The sequence below is a fragment of the Ixodes scapularis genome, unplaced genomic scaffold, assembly GCF_016920785.2.
Source record: "Ixodes scapularis isolate PalLabHiFi unplaced genomic scaffold, ASM1692078v2 PGA_scaffold6__148_contigs__length_123643588, whole genome shotgun sequence".
Classification (NCBI taxonomy): Eukaryota; Metazoa; Arthropoda; class Arachnida; order Ixodida; family Ixodidae; genus Ixodes; species Ixodes scapularis.
This window is the reverse complement of record NW_024609881.1, coordinates 18802623-18822048: the sequence shown is the minus strand read 5'-3', so window position 1 is coordinate 18822048 and position 19426 is coordinate 18802623. Positions and strand designations below refer to the sequence as shown.

At 46.6% G+C, this 19426-nt stretch overlaps 2 protein-coding genes across 2 annotated transcripts; one reads left to right on the top strand and one right to left on the bottom strand.

Annotated features, from left to right (window-relative positions):
• The first annotated feature begins 640 nt into the window (after positions 1–640).
• On the top strand, positions 641–2215 carry LOC121047574. The gene is made up of 3 exons (XM_040502915.1): positions 641–655; positions 1781–2003; positions 2082–2215. Exons 1-3 carry the CDS (start codon positions 641–643, stop codon positions 2213–2215), a joined length of 372 nt encoding a protein of 123 aa, XP_040358849.1.
• A 6096-nt stretch (positions 2216–8311) lies between these two features.
• On the bottom strand, positions 8312–19410 carry LOC115318705 (40S ribosomal protein SA). Its single transcript, XM_029978423.3, has 6 exons — positions 19142–19410; positions 18592–18755; positions 14877–15076; positions 13666–13959; positions 10701–10820; positions 8312–8563 (listed from the first exon to the last, which is right to left on the bottom strand). Exons 2-6 carry the CDS (start codon positions 18722–18724, stop codon positions 8369–8371), a joined length of 942 nt encoding a protein of 313 aa, XP_029834283.1. The 5' UTR covers positions 18725–18755; positions 19142–19410; the 3' UTR covers positions 8312–8368.
• Between the last annotated feature and the right edge of the window lie 16 nt (positions 19411–19426).

Genomic DNA, 19426 nt, shown 5'->3' with positions numbered 1-19426 from the left:
TTCCTTCCCACCTCATTTTTCATTCAAGAAAAGAAAAATTAGATCAATTAAGTTTGACGGTGGATAGATCACTCCTGTGCAGTAATCAAGAGGATGATGTGCGCTACACAGATTCATCTGCTCTTTGATTTATCACTTTTACGAGTTTTGAGGGATGACTTGGTGTGCAGGTGTTGCTGTATTTTTTTGGTCATTTCTGCTAGAATGTAGTTCAAATAATTATAACTATTAAGTGCTATTGTATAGTAAAAGTTTTGAAAACTTGCACATCCCCACCATAAATAAATGTAGGTAATTGATTTATGCATATGCCTACATTGCCCAGGGGACATTATTGTAAGGGAGAGTTACATCACAAAAACACGGAGAATACAATGTACATTTAGAATAATAACACCAAATGTCAGACACTTAATGATAACAAGCCTCTAGTGAAACCAAGAAAAACATATTAAGAGGTGAAGTGATAATTTTACTGTCCAGATGTTTCTATTCTCTAATGGTAAAGGGGAAGAAACTGAGCAAAATCATCTATGTGACAGGCAATCAATTTATTTTTCTCTGCTGATCATTTCCTTCCTGAGATATATATAATATGGGGGAGCCCACTGTTAGTGACCTTTTTTTAAGACTGGGACTTATGCCTCTGAACAAGGTTGGTGCACATAAGCCATATTTTGGCAAAACATGGAATGCAGTAACATGGTGCAATAACCGTAATACTGAAATCCATGTTTCTATATTTTTTACTAAAGAAAAATAAATCGCAGCATAATGACAACATTATCATGATCTGAAATTTTACCTCCCATATTAGAACTAATCAAATTACCTGTGCCATGGTGTGATGTCCTCCGTGACACCGCAAGGCATGAATGACCAACTCGGTTCACATTCCAAACCAGAATGTTTTTATTCAAGAACAAAATATGCAATATGAGGAACAATACAATGATGATGATAATGTGCATATGTTGCCAACACAAAGCAAAACAACATTATCTTCCCCTAAAAGAAGTACATTCTTGCAGACTAACATTAAGAAAACAATATGCCTTCATGCAGTAACACTGAGGAAAACAAAAATGTCTGTCTGATACTACACCATTCTTATTTGACACATTATGTCACATGGTCACTGAACCACTCTAATGGTCTCTGTGTTGTGCCGATAGCTGCTGCACAGGGGCAGGCTCGTTCCGCTCTGGTGGTGCCCAATGGTCCACCTCGTCCTCTGGAACAGCCAGTTCAGGCGGCTACTCGTGGCAACAACCCTTGCTGGGGTGAAACTGACCGTGCTTCTATCGCTGCCTCTGAATCCAGCGAAAGCCATCTAGGCCAACCTGGTTCTTTTTCTTTTCCCACTTAAGGCATGAGAACCAATTTCAAAGCATTCTATGAATGCCTGTCTTCCAACGGAAATGTGCCTGGTCCTTTTCTCTTTGAGGATCTTTGACGGTGCCATATACCGGAGGTGTCCCTTCCTGCCACCAAGTGACTTGCATACCTTGATGAAATCACCTTTTTTTAATTTGGGAGCCTTTGCACCACGCTTTCCATCTGTGTAGGCTTTACACATCCACTGTCGGTTCATGACTCTCTTCCGAAGAGATTTCATCCCACCTCTGGTCGTTGCAGGAAGTTCTTGGATGACAGCCGTACTACGTCTAGCCTTGTTCTTGTCTGTCAACCATGAAGGCGAAGAGCTCAAATACTATCTTCCCTAACGGTAACGCATTGAAGTGATCCTGCTCTGTACTTAAATACTTTTGGCCTCCAGTATCATCTGAACCGGGGTACGACGATCGGGTCCCACCAAGCAAGGAAGGTGATGAGTCATCACAAGCCAGCCATGGTGGCCAAAGACATGGCGCAGGCCCTTTGGGGTCGGATTGGGCTCGCCCAAAGAACATTTGGGGGCAAGCTGGCCCCTAAAGATTATCACAACCCTAATGCGGTTGTGCGCAAAGAACTGAGCCCCCAAAAAGTTGGACTCGTGATAGGTTAGTGAGTTTTCATCATGTTCACTTTTATACTGCAACAAACTGGTTGTGGATTAATTATTTTTGTTGCCTTTGCAGAAACAGTTCAACACTGGGGCCAGATTAACAAGGCCTCTGTGACAGATGTCGTCGACAGCATGTCGACAGTCCTGTCGCAGAAAATACAGGACGTCCGTAAAGCTTTAAGACGTCGGGGAATTTCGGATTTTTAATTCTTTCTATGAAAGCCATTTCTTTTAGTTTCAAATAAAAACGACGAAAAGTAACATATGTCGACTGTCTTTTCATTATCTGGCACACAAATGGACGATTTTACACATTCATGTGTCAGTTCTCCGAGTGACACTGCTTGCAAGGGGCACCACTTTCAAAAGGCACCGCTTGCAAGTGGTACCGCTTGCAAGTGGTGCCGCTTGCATGTGGTACCGCTTGCAAATGGTACCCTTACAAGTGGGTTATCAAACAGGTACCACCTGCAAGTGGTACCACTTGCAAGTGGCACCGCTTGCAAGTGGAACCTCTTGCAGGTGGTACCTGTTCGATAACCCACTTGTAAAGGTACCACTTCCAAGTGGTACCACTTGGGGAAATTTCCATCTGGGGTGTGGTGTACATCTATAAATGCCCAGATGGTCGATGATCGCAGAGTGCAGAGGTCGGCCCTCAAGGATAGCAAGCCGGATGAAGTGCTTTAAGACCCAATTGAACCTTTTAATCCAACCATTCGCTTCAGGATAGTAGACTGAAGACGGGCAGTGTCGGATTCCTCTTTTTTGAAGTGAATCCTTGAACTCCTTGTATCTAATTGTGTCCCATTATCTGTTACGATATCCTCGGGGTATTCTTTTCTGCTTAGCATCGAGCGCAGGAACTCGATGACTGCTTGAGAAGTCACATGGCCCGCAAAACGGAGCTCAGGCCATATCGAGTGATAGTCTGTCGGCATTATCACAAACTTTTTGTCGGGTGGTGCTGGAGCCAGTGGCCCAACAATATCTGGTAAAACAACCGGCTGCAGCGGTGCGAACACAGGGTTTGCCAACTTGTCCGCTTCCTGACAAATATGTCAGCTTTTAACTCCACTCGATCGTCCATGCGAGGCCACCAAAACCGGTCTCTGAGCCTTTTCTCGTCCGAACAATACCAGGGCGGGCTTCGGGGGATGGCGTACCATCACCAGCATCGTAGCTTCAGGTAAGACCACCTTCTCCTCTCGCAGCACAAGCTTGTTAACCACCGACAGTCTTCCTGAACGGGGTAAATTGGAAGCAGTTCGGCAGCCAGCGACTTCCTTGACGGCCATCTGTCGTGGACGAAATGCGCAACGCCTGCAGAGTAGTCTGCTGCAGTGGCTTCTTGCAGCTGCTCCTTGGGGACACATGGTTTAACAAATGGAGACTACTGTCAAAACCGGTTATAACGAAGTCGGTTATAAAGAAATGGCAGCTACAGCGAAGCGATCACGATTTCCCATTTCCTTTTGGGCTTCGTTAACTGAAGTCGGTTATAACAAAATAGCGGATATAGCGAAGTGATTTCCGATTCCTGTTGACTTTGTTATAAGCGGTCTTGACAGTATCTCCTCTTCTCTCTCGAGTTGCAAGGCCTTTCACCAGTAAGCAAGACAATGCATCAGCCTCACAGCTGGTACTCAATGTCGAAGTTGTAGTACAACCAACAACTGTGCTGACCATCCTGATATTCGCAAGGGCCGATGTCCCGATCCTTTGAATGCCAGCAGGGTTACCAGTGCTTAGGTGGTCTGTTCTCAGTACGAACCGTTGCCCCCCCAAAAAAATGTGCTTGTGCTCACATGCAAAAATACAGGCCGACGTTTCTCTCTCCCCACAGAGTACCTTCCCTCAGAAGAAGACGGGGTTCGTGAAGCATAAGCAAGCATGTGGAGCTCAATGCCAGACCGCTGCTATAGCACTGCGCTCGGGCCCTTGTCCGACGCATCAGTCGTCACGACAAGTAGTTCAGGCTTGAAGATCTGCATCGCTGGCCCAGATGACAGCATGGCCTTCACTCGATCAAAACTTTGCAGTGTAGCGTCGTTCTATACAAATGGCTGATCTTGGCACAAAAACCTGCAAAGTGGTTCGACGACATCGTCATTGCAAGGCACGAACCGTGCGTAATAGCCTGCCAGGCCAAGGAAGGATCGTAACTTTTTCTATCCTCTGGCAGTCTCCCCACCCCGAGCTTTGAAATTTCATGTCTGGAAAAAATTTAGCTACGACGTTCCTCCTAGGAGCATGGCTTTAACCTACATAGCTAGCCCCCCACCCCTTCCTGCACTTTGCAGTGGGGGGGGGGGAGGGGGGCGGGGGGGGCAACTTATTTTTTTCTGCAAATTGGGAGAGAAAAATTGTTTTTTGGCAGATATTCCTCATTTCAGGGAAATGCAGCAGGGTCAGCACTTTATCACGGAGGTGCGTTTTTTACTGTTTCACTGGTCATAAAAATTATGTTTCACAAACTCCCTTCCTTTCCGTTCATACTCACAAGGCACCACTCCGCTTATTACTTCCCTAACATTCAGTTGTTTTCATGCGCAAGCATTAACTGTCCCATGGAGTAAGCAGACGTCATCAACTTTGAAGCTGCGCCAAATGGTACCTGAAATCCTTTCTCCAAGTGGAGCCAGCTCCCAGTTATGAAACCACGCTAAAAACCTAGACAGTGGCACCTATACCCGTTTTCACCTCAAGAAAAAAGGGCGTTTTGCTCAATGTTCATACGCCACGCGAAGTAGTTCTTACAAGATTTGGTTGTCGGAGGCAGAAGCGATGCTTTTGGCGTTCGAAACGTGTACGCCTTGATAAGGTAACATGTATCTAATCTAAAATGCACCGCATATATCTCAATTGACCTTTTTCAGAGATCGCTGGGCGCATACGCCGACTCTGAGAGAGGAGAGGAAAGGGAAAGGTGCCATTTTTGGTGGCTCTCTCGCCCACTCGGTCGCTCAGACAGTGCTGGTTATGCTTGGCTCCTCTGGTATTCTCGCGGCTTGGCTAGTCGTCATGCCTCACCACTGCGCAGCAGAAGGCTGCACAAATAGAAGCAAACATTGTTAAAATGCCAAATTTTATAAAGTTCTTGTAGCCTTTGGCGGGTGGTGCACGAAGCACCCGATGTAAAACACCCCGCCCTTTTTGCCCTGCTTTCAAAAGCCTATGACGAGAGTCCCCCGTTTCAGGCGGCTGGATTATCAATGTCATGGCGGGACATTCTGCTTTTAACTAAAATACAGTAAACATGAACATGATGATATACCTGAAATTGGGTTAGGAAAAGGAAAACACAAAAGGACACAGAGAAAGAGCAGGCAACGTCTCTTGAGACGTTGCCTGTTTTTCCTTTGCGTTTTCATTTTCCTACCTCAGTCTTGGGTTTAATAATTGAATATGAACGTGTTGGCGAATAGATACGAATACATGCAAGGATAAAACATCAAGGACGGAGACGGATACAGGACTTCTTCAAAGAAGTATACTCTTTCCGTCCCTGTCCTCGATGTTCCATCAAGCTTTCATGTATTCATATATCAAGTTTTCCATCATGTTAAACTTACACAAGCTCGCCTGCACTCTGACCATTTTTTGTTAATAGTAAACATGCAAACGAGGTTGTGTGACGTAATCATGCCACACCCGGTACTCAATGAACAAATAACAGCATAAAGTTTTCCGTTCTTCAGGCATGCGCTATACACATTCGCGTCTTGCCACATTAAAAAAAAATCTGACAAAACATTTAAAGTGAGCGAAACGAATTTAAGCCTTACGGAGACAGAATTAAAAAACCTTGATGAAATTTCTTGGCAACCAACCGTGAACCCTCCTGTTTGCTGGGCCCACTTTGTCGAAGGTTCGTTAAATGCGCCGAATTCAAAGATGGATTGTTTCTAACATACCGTTCCTTACTTTTTGACGGTGCAGGCAATCCTTCGCGATATCAAAACGGCCTGGATTTCGCACTGTCCGAGTTTGCTTACACATTCCCGAATACGGCCATTGTCCCGTGCCCTTGCGCGGTACACAGGACGGCAAAGTGACGGACGCGATAAGCTTGAATAACTTAAGCGATCAAGGAGGGTAAAATCAGCTGTTTGTAGTGGCCGGGAATCATAAACGAAGCTCACAAGCTCCGCACAAGGTGGATGGTTGGGTCGGTATCCAAGCTGGTCACCATTACTTTCCTTACATAACACTCTGCGACTCTGCTTTGAAAGCAGACCCCTTTCTTAGTTGCTTGCAAGACGCGACACCGAAGTGACGATGAAGTGACTCCGAATCGATGGTAAGAACCGATGCGGCGTCAGCGGTCTATCCATCCCTGAAGGTATAAAAATGAACGAGGTCCACTGTATCCTAGACATTGACTTTTGTTAATCCTCGAGGTCGTTCTCAACCATTTCGAAGAAAATATGCGCGCGAAGCAACGACAGAAAGACACATTCAGATTGGTGAAAGACGGAACAACGCCACCAGAGAACACACGCAAACACAAGGACCGCGAGATAAGCCAGGCCTGGCGCGGACGACGCAGAGACGTTCCCGGAGCCACCAAAAGTGTTTCGAGCGATTCCCGCGAGGGCGCGCCATGATCATGGTCAAATTCTGAAAAAGGTCAATTCTCATAATAAAAAGGAAAATTAGTAATGCTCCACGAGAAACCATACTTTTTTCCCTACGGTTTGAGGTGAAAACGAGTATAGTTTCCCCGATCCCAAAGAAGTGGAGTAAAGCGGATGAATTTCGCTTTCAGTCCCATTGGCTGGCGCGCGTCGGCTAGGCTCCCATTGGCCGCTGCACGTTAGTTTGAACAACTGCCACCCTATGGCGCCGAGTGTCTGCAAGGCAGCGGCTCCACCGCTCCACGTCTAAGGTCAGCGCGTGCGCGATTGTCGACGCAATTACGCCGCAGACGAAAGGGAGCAGAAGAGCGGCATGCATGCTTTCGCATTCACAACTCACCTACGGTAAGCATTCACAAGAAATGCTTACCGTAGGTGTACCTCGAGCCTTTTTTATTGTGCAAGACCCAGAAAAAGGCAATGTGGACATCATAAATCTAGATGAAAGGTCCGTTTTTTTCCCTTGGCATCCTGGCCGCCTCAGAACGGTGGGGTATAGATGCAGACATCAGTGATCCCAAACTACTGGAGAGTCTTTCATAAAAAAAATTTGGAAAATATGACTTACCAGGGTAATATGCCATAATTTTTAGCTCTATAAAACACCCACATCATGCGTGTCGACTTTACCAAAGTTAACGAGGAATTGAGCACAAATATGTCGAGGCAAAAGTAACACGGCTACAGTCACCAACAGGGCAAGACCAAGGAGTTTCTTGTCCAGCCTCTGGTGCGACCTTCCTGCCTTCGATCATGCTTCGTCTCATGAGAGCATGCACACAGCCAAAGCGTATGCAAAAGACAACAAGTGCACATTGGAAGCAGGTGTTCAAAGATGTACTTGTCGTGCTCACCTTGTTGGGGACTATAGCATATCGTCTTTTCAGTTGCCCACTTTTTTTTTTTCTTAATTTACTGTGCCTTGCTTCACTAGATAAACACTTGGACTTAAACGAGATTTAGTTTTATTCTTTTTGATTCTTTGCCAGTAACAGGTTTGAGTTTCTGCAAGAATCTAGGCATGTAAACAACGAAGCTTGGTAGAGGTCCTTTGATGTGGAACAAATTGGACGGCTCAAAAAGGTCACAAGAACTAGCAAAAAAAAGAAATACAGTACCACGCTTGTGTCTTCTACTTTTCCTCGTACTAGTATCCCTTTTTTTCATTGTTTCATTTATTCCAATCGTGCGCAGGCTCCGCTAATCATGGTCTCCCCGAGTGTTAAAATCCTCAGTCGCAGCACACAGAGCCATTTTTGAGCACGGCCTCCTAGATAACAACCCTAGTGGGCTGAATGCCGCCTAGAGGTAAAATGCAGACATGGGTCGAACCAAAGTGCTGCGTTCAGCCGAAAGTCATCTTCAATTGGTCAAGAAGCACGTCTCAGCCGAACGCAGCACGGTGCAATGTGCCGGCCCGCTTTGCTCAATGCGACTCCAAAGGTTGGCGGTTGGTGCCAGCCATTTCTGACTGATTCAAACATTGCGTGGTATTACGGGTACAAATTTGGTCAATAATATGCACCAACCAGCTGGCAAGAGGAGCGAGGGTGTTGGAGAGGACGAAAGCCGAGTACAATGGTTTTCTTCCATCATAGAGGGGCTTGAAACTGCCAGGCCTGCTACCTTTTGACGCAGCCCCACCAAATTAGTAAACCAGAGCTACTCAAAAGTGCCTTTATTGGTCGCTTATTCCGACAATGCAGACGGTCCTCGTGGCCTAGCTCCAGTTGTCGGTGCCGGCTGCACCCCAGTCGCTGGTGGGGGCGGCCGTGCCCGAAGCCGGAGCCGCGGGAGTGGCCGACCAGTCCTCCACAGCCGGGGCGGCCGCCCAGTCGTCCGTAGCCACCGGTGCAGCCGCAGCCGCGGCCGGAGCGGGAGCCGCGAAAGCGCTCACGTCCGGGGTTGCGGACCACTGCACGAGGAAATGCGTGGAGGAATTGGAGGGTTAATTCTCGCAGTGAGCCGTCGAAGACAATTTCCTGTTTCCAATAGACGGTGCGAGGAGCCACTCGACAGTTTGCTCCCTGCGCCTTGATTTTCGTGCAAGCACCGCCGTTTTGTTGCCTACTCGGTGCTCGGGTAATTTAGCTCTCGCTAAATTACCCGAGCACCGAGGACTGTGCAGCGAGTGTAGTTCCAGGAACTGCTCGTGTTGGCGCCTGCAGCGGTAACTCTTTGAAAGCAAAAACCTAAAATAAAAGGCACTGAGCAAGCGTGTTTGTCAACGCCTTATTTCATTACTAACTTGGAATCTTTTATACCGTTCAAACGACCACATGTACCATTTCGGAAAAGGCCTATGACGACACTTGACAACTAAAAAATTAGACCCTCCAAGCTTCAGGTGCAATGTGGAGAAAATCTGGCTACATTAGGGAGTTTTAGAATAGCGCACGCAAAAGCTTCGCATACGCAAAGAATAGCGTCGTCGCCACTGCGCATGCTCCGAACGCAAACCAAGTTTTGCGCTTTGCGTCCGCAATTTTAGCGTGCGCTATTTCTTGGAAATGGCGTGCGTACGCAAAGAGTCTTTGCGCTTCTCCAAGGAGGATTCGTGATGAGAAGTTGGCTAAAGCCAAGACGAGCAGAGTTAAAAAAAAAATGGCGGCTTCCAGGATTATGTTGGTGGCTGCTTTGGTGGCGTCGTGAGTGCGACGTCGGTGCCATTCTTGCGACTGCGATTTTCAATACAGGACGACATTGTACTCGGTTTGGCAAAGATCACCGGCAACTTGATGCTTGCGACGCACAAACCTTTTGCGGCGAAGGTACGATGTGCGAAGTTCGGTACAACACCTCTTTTGCTGAGGCGACGCAAGCGGACACGACCGGTTAACCGGTCGCGTCGGATTCTCATGTTTAAACGAATCTAAATAAGTACTCTGAACAAAAAAAACTTTTTTTTCTAAAGTTGCAGCATTTCGTGTGAAATAAAATTGTGACTATCTTGGTGGCGTCACAAGCGCGAGCTGATAGTGTTTTTGTGTCGCGACGGAGAAACGCTATTCTAAAACTCTCCTGCGTCGTGTGCGCTAATACAAGCGCTAAATATAGCTCTAGCGTGCGCTAAAATTGCGTACGTTATCCTAAAACTCCCTATTGTGTGGCTTGGTCGTGGATTGTTTTTAACATTGCTGGTGGACGGAAGAAAGTCCCCTGCAATTTCAGATAAAGCGTCAGTGCGGAGGGGTACTGTAACATGGCACCACCAAAAGAGACACCCGCGGTTGGTTGGGAACACGCTAAAGTAACTGTTAATACTGCAGACTGGGCAAGCTGGTAAAGCATGATCCACATATTCCTTCAAACAAGGAAGTATGAAGTAATACATACGAGGAGTTGATAGCTCAGCGCTGCGCGAGTAATTTTCGCGCTTGGATGTATTGAGTGACTGTCTACCTGCACACTAGTACGTGGGCCACTGTAACCATGCTCAATAAATTGCAACATCCTTCGGCATTTTTTTTAGGTGCTTTACAAAGTTTTTGTACCTGCCTTATGTAAACTTTTGAAAACAGTTTTTTCTCAATCAGGATTTCCAACTTAAAACAAAATAAACTAGATAGCCCAATTCCCCAGTAAATTTCAGTTGAGAAACTTCTTGATTGTGGCACAAGAATACTTTAACCTCCGAACAAAAGATTCCTTCCTGTGAAATTTGCAGCAAAAATTGGAACCGAGAAAAATGCATTCGAACATTGAACTCCTTTAGTTTGCTATCAAACTCTGAATATAAAAGAAAAAAATGACAACGCTGAGGATTCATTGCCATTAAAAGTCACAACAAAATACACTTGGCCAATGTCCATTCTCTCGTAAACCAGTATCGGGGGAAAATAGTTAACAGCCTAAAGTTGTCAGAACTACCGTACTTCGTGCAGTGCATGAGTAATGTGTAAAACTTCTTTTTTTTTTTTTTTCCCCCTTAATACGACAGCGAGAACAGGCTGGTAATCGCCGAAGTTTCCCTAGGTGGGGTTATCTAAGGATCGTTGCACTGCTCTAGACGACATCCAACATTTTGTGGAGGAGGCAGGCAGAGGACTTACATCGGTGACGTCCGGCTGTGCGCTGGCGACGTCGGCGCCGCCCCACTGCTCCGAGGGGAACTCGGCCGTCTCCTTGACCGCACGCTCGGGCACCACCTGGGCCTGCTCCTCCTTTTCAGTCTGCAACACACACACGCCATAGGACTAGGTGAGAACACATCAATGCTAGGCAGGCTTGGCCGTACCCACAAGAAGCAATTATTAGTAGGGCTGTCACTAACTTTTGTAAAGCTCCAGATTAAACAGATTTTAACCTGGAGCTTTGATAAGTTTACATGGTACGGGCGACTTGCCCTTCTGCGGTGTCGCGGCTTTTCCGAGCTACAATAAATATCAATATCGGCAAACTTCCAAACTCGCGGCAAAACTTGAAGTTGTACTTGAAGAGTGTTCCCCTACTTTTACAGAGAGGTGGCAAATTTTGGTAAAAAATAAATTGAAGCCGCATTTCATTTTGAATTTTAGAAAATAAACAATGTTTATATCCTTCTATTTTGCAGTGAGAGTTGCAAAAGAGTCGTCAACCTCGCTCCTAACTCCCAACTCAAAATTAGCCTTGCCAATATTGCCCTAAATGGCTCTTTTTTCTTCCTTTACCAGAGAAAGTTCATTCTGCAACGGATGTGGCAGTTAAAAACAGGTCCGAGTGGCCCTTAAGAGGGGACGTGGGGATTGCATTTTGGATTGATATTCCATACTCTACCTCCTTTGTAATTATCAGCACCTAATTCACTGAGAAAATATGTTTAAAAAAATATTTTCAAGGTTCCGGCGGCTTCCAAATTGTGCTGGACTTTGAGCGATTCCCGCTCTCTTTCAACTAGGCAGACGGCCGCCATGCTCGTCTTGTTTTAAAGTGTTTTTTTTCTTCTTCTTTTTGTTGCCCTTCAAAACAGTGCACACAGCATAGCTTCGGCACGACGAGCGTTTTCCCGCTTTGAAATTGCTAAGCGGCGATTGACCAAAGCTTGAGAAAGCGCGCGACTACTATTGGCTGCGACGTTCGTTCTCCTTCCGTTGTCATGGCTACCACGCCGCTGGCCCAGCGTGTCTGCTCGTTCCTGCGCTTTGTCAACTCCACTTCGCTTTTTCGCCATCTTTATGACCGTTTACAGCTCTTTGTTGTAGTAGTTTCGCTACCTTGTCCACATGTTTTGTATCCGCAAGAGATGTGGGGAATGAGTTGGGAGACTGTGCACGCATTCGAAGCATGAAAGTGGTCCGTGCGAGCTTCTTTAGCAAGGCGACCATCGGAAGCATCATCGGCGGCCCACCTCCACGCGGCGCGATGCCGGTGCTCGTTGCGTCGCTACTTCAGGTTGCGATTCATCTTTCTATGCCGTCGGTCGTCGAGACGAAGTGAAGACAACAGCAGAACAAAAAGAAAGTGTGCAAGGACACTTCCAGCTACCCCTCGGGTAAAGCCGTCTCACGAGGCGCAATCCTGCTGGCGATTCTCGTGATTTTCGGTTGCAACGTTGCTTCGCTCGAGAGAAGACAAATGAATAAAAGCCGTGGATGATGACTTGTGTGCATGCTTACTGTGTCCACAACCTCTTTGCCGCACGAGAACGAAAATCGCCAAGAAGAATCGTGCCACGTGAACGGGCTCAATGCTGAAAATGTGTGCGCGACTTCCAACTGCCATTTTCTCAAAATAGATTTTTCCTAGCAATACCGAAATGGTTGAATAAATCTGCATGGAGTGTTTTTTTATTACTCCTAAACAACTTTGTGGGGGCATGACCAACTTCCTTTTTTTCTTTGGAAAATTGCGTTAAAATTTTATAACACTAACAATAAATTTGACGGATGAGGATATAACCAACAATATGAAATTCAATGTTGAGCAAAACATTTCTTGAAAAGAAATTAATGAAAAGGTTTTTGTCATGCCCTAGGGGGCCTATCCAGGAATGCATATAATAAATTTCACATTCCCACTGTTTTGCCATTTCTCCAGGACTGGGATAAGGGAAGCAAGTGAACCAAACTGAAAAGTTTTTGTAATTGAAGAACTCAAGGGCAAACCTTTATGACACTTGGCAGTTACTCTAAAGGCCCGTCCACACTCTTGCGACATCATAGAACTGGGTTCCTCAAAACCTCTTACGAGAGGACACACTGGCGCCATCTATTGGGTAGCAGCAGTGTAAACTTGGCGGTCCGGCATATTTTCTACTTCTCTTGCACATTATCCTTTCTTTCTTGGCTGGAAAAACCTTTGTCAACATTGTAAACGAGCCTTTCCTATAGGTATTACGCACATTTGACCTCGGAAATCCCGCGAAACCTTTGCTCTTGTGAAATTCAGTTCCAGGGTCAAAGCATAGATGGCGCCAGAATGCCAGTATGTTCCCTCGTCGTAAGAAAATTTAAGAAGTTTTAACAGATCTCGTCTCTCTTGGTCATACTCAATTGCAAGAGTGTGAACGAGCCTTTATATATGTGCTATGAATGTACCCTAAAAATTTCATACCAATAACTCTAAAAACAAAAATGTTTAAGTTCCATGCCAGCTTCCCCCCTAAAGAGCCCCATAAAAGAAAGATTTTTTTTGAAGTCTCATTGGGACACACGTGTGAAAAAAATAATCACACAAAATTATTATTTTTTTTTTACAGCAATATTGACGGTGCAGGATATGAATTCAGTCCGTTTCACTTGTTTTCTTTCACACCATTTCAGGTGCATGAAGGAGAGGTGGATCGGCTTGGCCATCTCGTTGAGGTGAAGAATGCATAATTCTGTGACATCATAAACTTTACGCGCAAAGTTTAAAATAAATTTTGCGCTGTCAATATCGATTTAGAATTTTTTTTTTTTTTTTTTTTTTTTTTGCGTAAATTTTTTTGACACGCGTGTCCCAACTAGACTGTTTAGATTATTTTTCCTTCTTTTTAGTGTTTTTTAACAAGCCCTAGTTCCCACAGAGCTCTTTAAAAGGCCCGAGAGCTCAACGCACCTCCTCGGGGTCCCTGTAGAAGAAGAGGTCGACCATGATCTCCCAGGGGATGTCGCGGATGATGGAGCCCCGCATGCGCAGCACCTCCCGGGTCAGCATCCACCACATGAGGCCGATCGAGTGCTGGCCCTTGTTGTTGCAGGGGATGGCAATGTCCACATAGCGCAGGCTGGCGTCCGTGTTGCAGAAGGCAATCACGGGGAGGTTCACGTACGACGCCTCCGTCACGGGCTGGTGGTCCGCACGCGGGTCACAGATCACCAGCAGCCGAGGCTCGCGGAACGCCGCCTGGATCTGTGTGCGGCGGAGGGTTTATGCGGTAAGCCTAGGGCGGCAGACCTTTTGAGGTCCTCGAAGGCATTTTTGGGGTTTTCGAAGTTCTCGAACGTCGGTCAAGCCGAGCAATAAAACTTGTCCTGGCAAAGCATATCTACCACAGAGCTTCCCAAACTGTGGGTTGTGAAACAAGTTGGGAACTTGGAAAAAAAAAAAGAAAAAAAGAAGCAAATTTGGTTTCTCTGTAGTGGCACTGATGAAAAAGTGCAGCCAACCCCTGAACATCGACCCAAAGCAGAGAGTTGAGGTGTGTATAAACTCTACCATTGTTTTGAGGAACTGCAGTACCTGCTACATTTATTAATGTTTTGCCACGTCTAGCAACCGCTTCACCAAATGGAGACTGTGGTAGAACTTGGATAAGTATTTTTATAAAGAGCACTGCAATTTGCAGCCTTTCTCCCTATTAAAATTTGGCATATTTTGTGTATCTAATATTTTTAGCCGTATTCTTTTGCCAAGACTCCTTCACTTTTTTTTGTTTTTTTGTTGATCACAATAAATTGTTTTCAGAAATTAAATTTTACAATTTATACAACTCCCATTTAATACTTATATCATTAAAAAGACAATTATTGCAATACATTTTTATATACCGAAACCCTGCACTCAAACGAGTTTGAGACCCTTGGATTAGTGAGTAGATGCAAATTTGCAAGCTTTGTCAAAGCTTTGTCTCTACTCACTCTTCGAACACGTTGGAAGAGTGAGCAGAGATAAAGGCACTTCACTAAAAAAAGATTAATGGCAGTTGTAATTTAGGCTTTTAGTGTGTATCATGTGTTCAACCAATTTTGAGGGAAATCAGTGATAATCAAAACTGAAGGGTAACAAGATTCTTGAGGGGCATACCAGTTTCCACCTGGGCGGCATACCTGGTTGGTGAAGGTTCCCGGGGTGAAGCGGCCGGCGATGGGGGTGGCGCCCGTAAAGCTGGCAAACTTGAGCACCGCCCGCTGGCCGTGGGGCCGCGAGGAGATGGCGCACACCTCGGCCGGGTTTTCAATTGCCACAATGGCACGGGCCGCCAGCAGGAGCTTCTCCCAAGTCTTCTTCAGGTCAATCAGGTGGACCCCTGGGGCGAGGCAACAAAGACGCTATGTCATTGGGCAGAGATCGAGAGACCGCTCTTTACAATGCGGTAAACACACCAGTCAAAGGCACATTCCAGGCATTGTGACGGCATCACATCGCCGACGAATGCCGCGAGACGGTGCAGCATGCCTGGCCGACAGTGTCCCTGTTGGGAGATGCATGCAGCACGAGCAAACTTTTGCTGCCTTGTTCAGACACCTCTCTCATTTTTCACCGTGGCGGCGATCAAGTTCTTCTGCTTGTTGCGCAGGACGTACAGTGACGTTGCTGCGCCAAACTCCAAATGGCTGCAATGTCTCTCCTCTCTACCCGTCCAATCGGAACGAACAAGAGCGTCGTCTGCTAGTCCTAGCAATGGCTGCCACACCTTTTCTATGGCTTTCTGAAACCCATGGATTCTTTATAAATAAGAACTCTGCCTTCGAGGAAGGGAAGAAGAAACACCTTCAAGAGTAGTTAATTTGCCAAAGAACGAGTACTCAATGCACTCGAATGAATGAGGAAATCACGGCTTAGATGGCATCAGTTCCTCACCGTCGAAGAGCAAACAGCTGCTGGGCCAAGGATTGGAGGTGGGGGTCACAGGAGGTGAAACTTATCCGGGAAAGGGACATAGATGTCAAGGCCTGCCTCGTTAGTAACATATAGTAGCGAGGCCAGGAATCCCTTGTTTTTCTGGGGGTTCAGGATGATGCGTCCATAGGCCTCCTGCTTTGAACAGGGGGCATTGCGGAAACCCGGCTTGTAGCGTCCCTTACGATTTGCTTATCGGTACTGGGTAGAACAAACTTGCGCATTTGAATTTGTCCCATATCAGAATGTTAGTTGGCGGTATAAATTACCCCCTCGCGACTGTTTTATGACACGGAATCGAGCCAATTTCTAACGTGGAACACTCCTCAAAGGGAAGAAACTCAGCGATGCATGCTACTGCAAGCTGCGTTTACGCCATACAAGAAGCCCTACATTTGGTGCAGGCGCGCTGTCACTCGCAAAAACAGCAAGCATCCTGCGATGTCGAGCTTGAGGTGAGAACGCGCCTGTAAGCAAAATTGGCCAAACTGCAGTCTCTCTGTACAGCAGACTTGATCAGCTGATGACCAACCTCAAAGATGCACAAAAGCAGACGCAAGCTATCGAGCAGCAACCGGCAGTCTGTCGGCCGAGCAGGTCGTTCCTACTGCACGCTGCTTCTGGAGTTCTTTAAGCTTTTCTTGCGCATCTGCGCTGCAAGCTTGTAGCAACATAAGATCAGCAGTACGAGCTCCGCCTTCAGCACATGCTTCTTGCCCTTGGTAGTGCGTTGGTGGGCGCGCACACTTGTCTTTTCAAAGGAAAGCTCTCGTCTTGGAGATGGCGCTCTTACTGCTGATCTCATGTAAAAGATGTAGATCAATCGGATTGCTTCACTGGTCGGACAATATAGTGTGTTCCTGTTCACAAAATTCGCAGGCCACACGTTTTGATGCATGCCACGGTCGCTCGATCGAGTGGCCATGCTTAGCACAACGACCCGGAGGGTGAGCTTATTCAGTGCACTGGGCAGCTAGTATCGTTCCCTCCACTCAACTTCGTATGGTTTCGGTGGGAACCTGTAGAAGTTCACTCTGGTGTTAAACCCTTCCTGTTCTTGTAAGTAGACGATGCAACAGCACCGTCGATGGCGACATTTCGAACGCATTGAGGCCACGCTGTTTGCTCCCGGTTCCAGTTTCGACATGCTTGGACAAAGGAAAAATTACTACCTTGCAGCGAGCTTAGGCCCCAGGGTAATGCTGTGTGGTGACGACTACGGGCGACACAATTTGAGTCATGACCACACAAATGCACAAATAACAGCTGTGTCCACAGGTAAACAGCTGCCCAACGTGGTTGCAACTGCCCGAACAAGGAGCCACAGGACTTGTACTACTCAGACACTCTATTTCCTGCCACTGGAGGGCACCACAATAGGTTTAAAGCTTCAGTGCAGGAGGCCTATCGTTCAGGGTCAATGATCTGCGTTGTGCGGCGCTGTCTGCGCTTGCCTTCGAGCCTGACTCATTCCCAAGAGTAGAGTGTATTAGAATGGACGAGTGGGACCACCGGAGTGCTATTTAGGTACCTCCGCATGTGGAAAAAACTGGCCTATACAAGCCAGCGAAGTGGTTTGGATTAGCCGTTTTTTATGAAAAACGAGTTTCGTTCCAAACCCAAGCTCGACCGGCACACTGGTTAAGGCCATAGAAACAACAGAATGCCAAACTACATTTTTTATACAACCTAGACGTCAGTCACGTACATAAAGTCACCGCGACCTGACTTGTTGTCACAACGCCATGCGACATAAGAACGACGCCTTACCGTCAACGTCGTTGACAACGTGAGTTACACGACATCAAGATTGCATTCTGACATCAAATTGCATTGACAACGACAACAATGACGTTGATGACAACAGCCTTGTCAATGCGACGTCATAAGGACACTTGGTGTCAGTTCTTGGACGTTGTTGTCGACATTGACGTCATCGTCTACAATGTTACACGCCGTCAAGAATTTGTCGTGACTGCACGTCGACGTTGATGCTGGCGAAGGCGACGATGTTGCACGCCGTCAAGGCTTCGTTGTGACGGTGACGTTAACTATGACGTCAGGATGACATTAACGCGATGCCATAGCGATGCTTGACGTTGCGTGAGGCGTCAACGTCCACGTCATCCTCGACGCAGCGTGCAACGGCGTCATGCTCAACGTGACACAATGTTGCGACCGCATCACAACGGCGACTTGATGTTGTGTAACGGCGTTGTCCTCAACACGATGTCACGAAACGACGTCGTAGTCGACGAAACGGGATGTCACGACGGCCTTACGACTGCATCTTAACGTCGCGTAACGTCGTAGTCGACGATGACGTCATGGTAACGTCACGTCGCCGTGGTGCTTTGACGTTATTTCTAATGTCAAAATCGTAAAAAATACAAAATAGCCCCTAAGGGGCTATCTTGCCAATATGACCTTGACCTGTGTCGTTGCTCAACTGCACGCAGCGAAGGTGGCTCTGCAATCAAAGTGGCTTGGTTCCACCTGATCGCTTTCCACATTTTGAGGTGCAACTCAAAGCATGAGCGGAGCCTGTAGCTCGTCCCACTCGTACTTTCAAGTACACTCTGCTCTACCAAGGGAAATGTGTCTCGATGGATAGGTGGCTGGATTATAACAGCTGTACCCTTTGTAACGGGCTTCACAGATTTCATTCCTATTTTTTGTTCCATGTAGTGCGACCTGCGAGTAGGTGTGCTAACCGCTGTTTGCTCCCGTAATTCTCCCTTCGCATGGAACGCTTTTCTGTTCTTGCATTTCTACCGAGAATCCTGCGCTCACGCAATTTTAGTGTGGTAAAACGCACCGCCTAAAGACACCTACGTGAAGTTTCGTTTTATTCCGTCAATTAGCCTCTTTATACGGCTGAGCAGCGCTCGAGGAAACCTGCAAGTTCTCGGGGACACTCACCGTCGGAGCGCCTCTTGAAGCAGTACTGCTGCATCTGGAAGTCCAGGTTGGTAGTACCCATGTGGGTCTTGGCCGTCAGGAACCGTCGCACATCGTCGTCCTTCAGGCCCAACACGTTCAGGTTTCCCGACATCGCGATATGATCCAAAAGCAACGGCGGACACCTGGAAGAGCCCAGCGCCACGACGTTTTAGGGCTACGCGCGACGACCACGTGCATGCCGATGCCACCGCCGGGAGATCAACAAGCACGGCTACAGTAAGATTGCGTCATCGAACAATTCCATCCTCAGCAAACATAGACAGCCAGTGCGTTAAGCGTCAAATGACGATCAAAGAGACATCAAAACATGCCGATCACCACGAGCGGCCAGATGACACGCCGGCATGCCCGGAGCAACTTGGATCAAATTGCACCGAAATAAGTAAATGGAGGTGCTAAAAACTGAACGGAAAGTGACTTAATCGCTCTACAAATACGTCTTATAACTTTGGCATAGAGCAACGGCTGCTGGAACTTTATTTTTGAGAAAAAATGGTAAGCTACTTACTACACGGATGCCACTTGGGAAAGATTCACGCTGGAAAGGACTTGCAAACGGGGTGCACTAAAAGCATCACACGGGGTACCTTATACCTATATCTCAAAAATCAAAACTAGTTTAATTAGACGTAGAATAAAACTATTAAAACCTAATATAAATTATTTTCAAAATCTTGTAGTGCATATTAAGCTCTTGCATGTTTTAAAAAAATTATCTCGCTCATTCTGTCACACTTGACGTTAATAGAGGTATAAGGACGTAATTTCTAGCCAGTTTCTAGCTTTGGTTGGT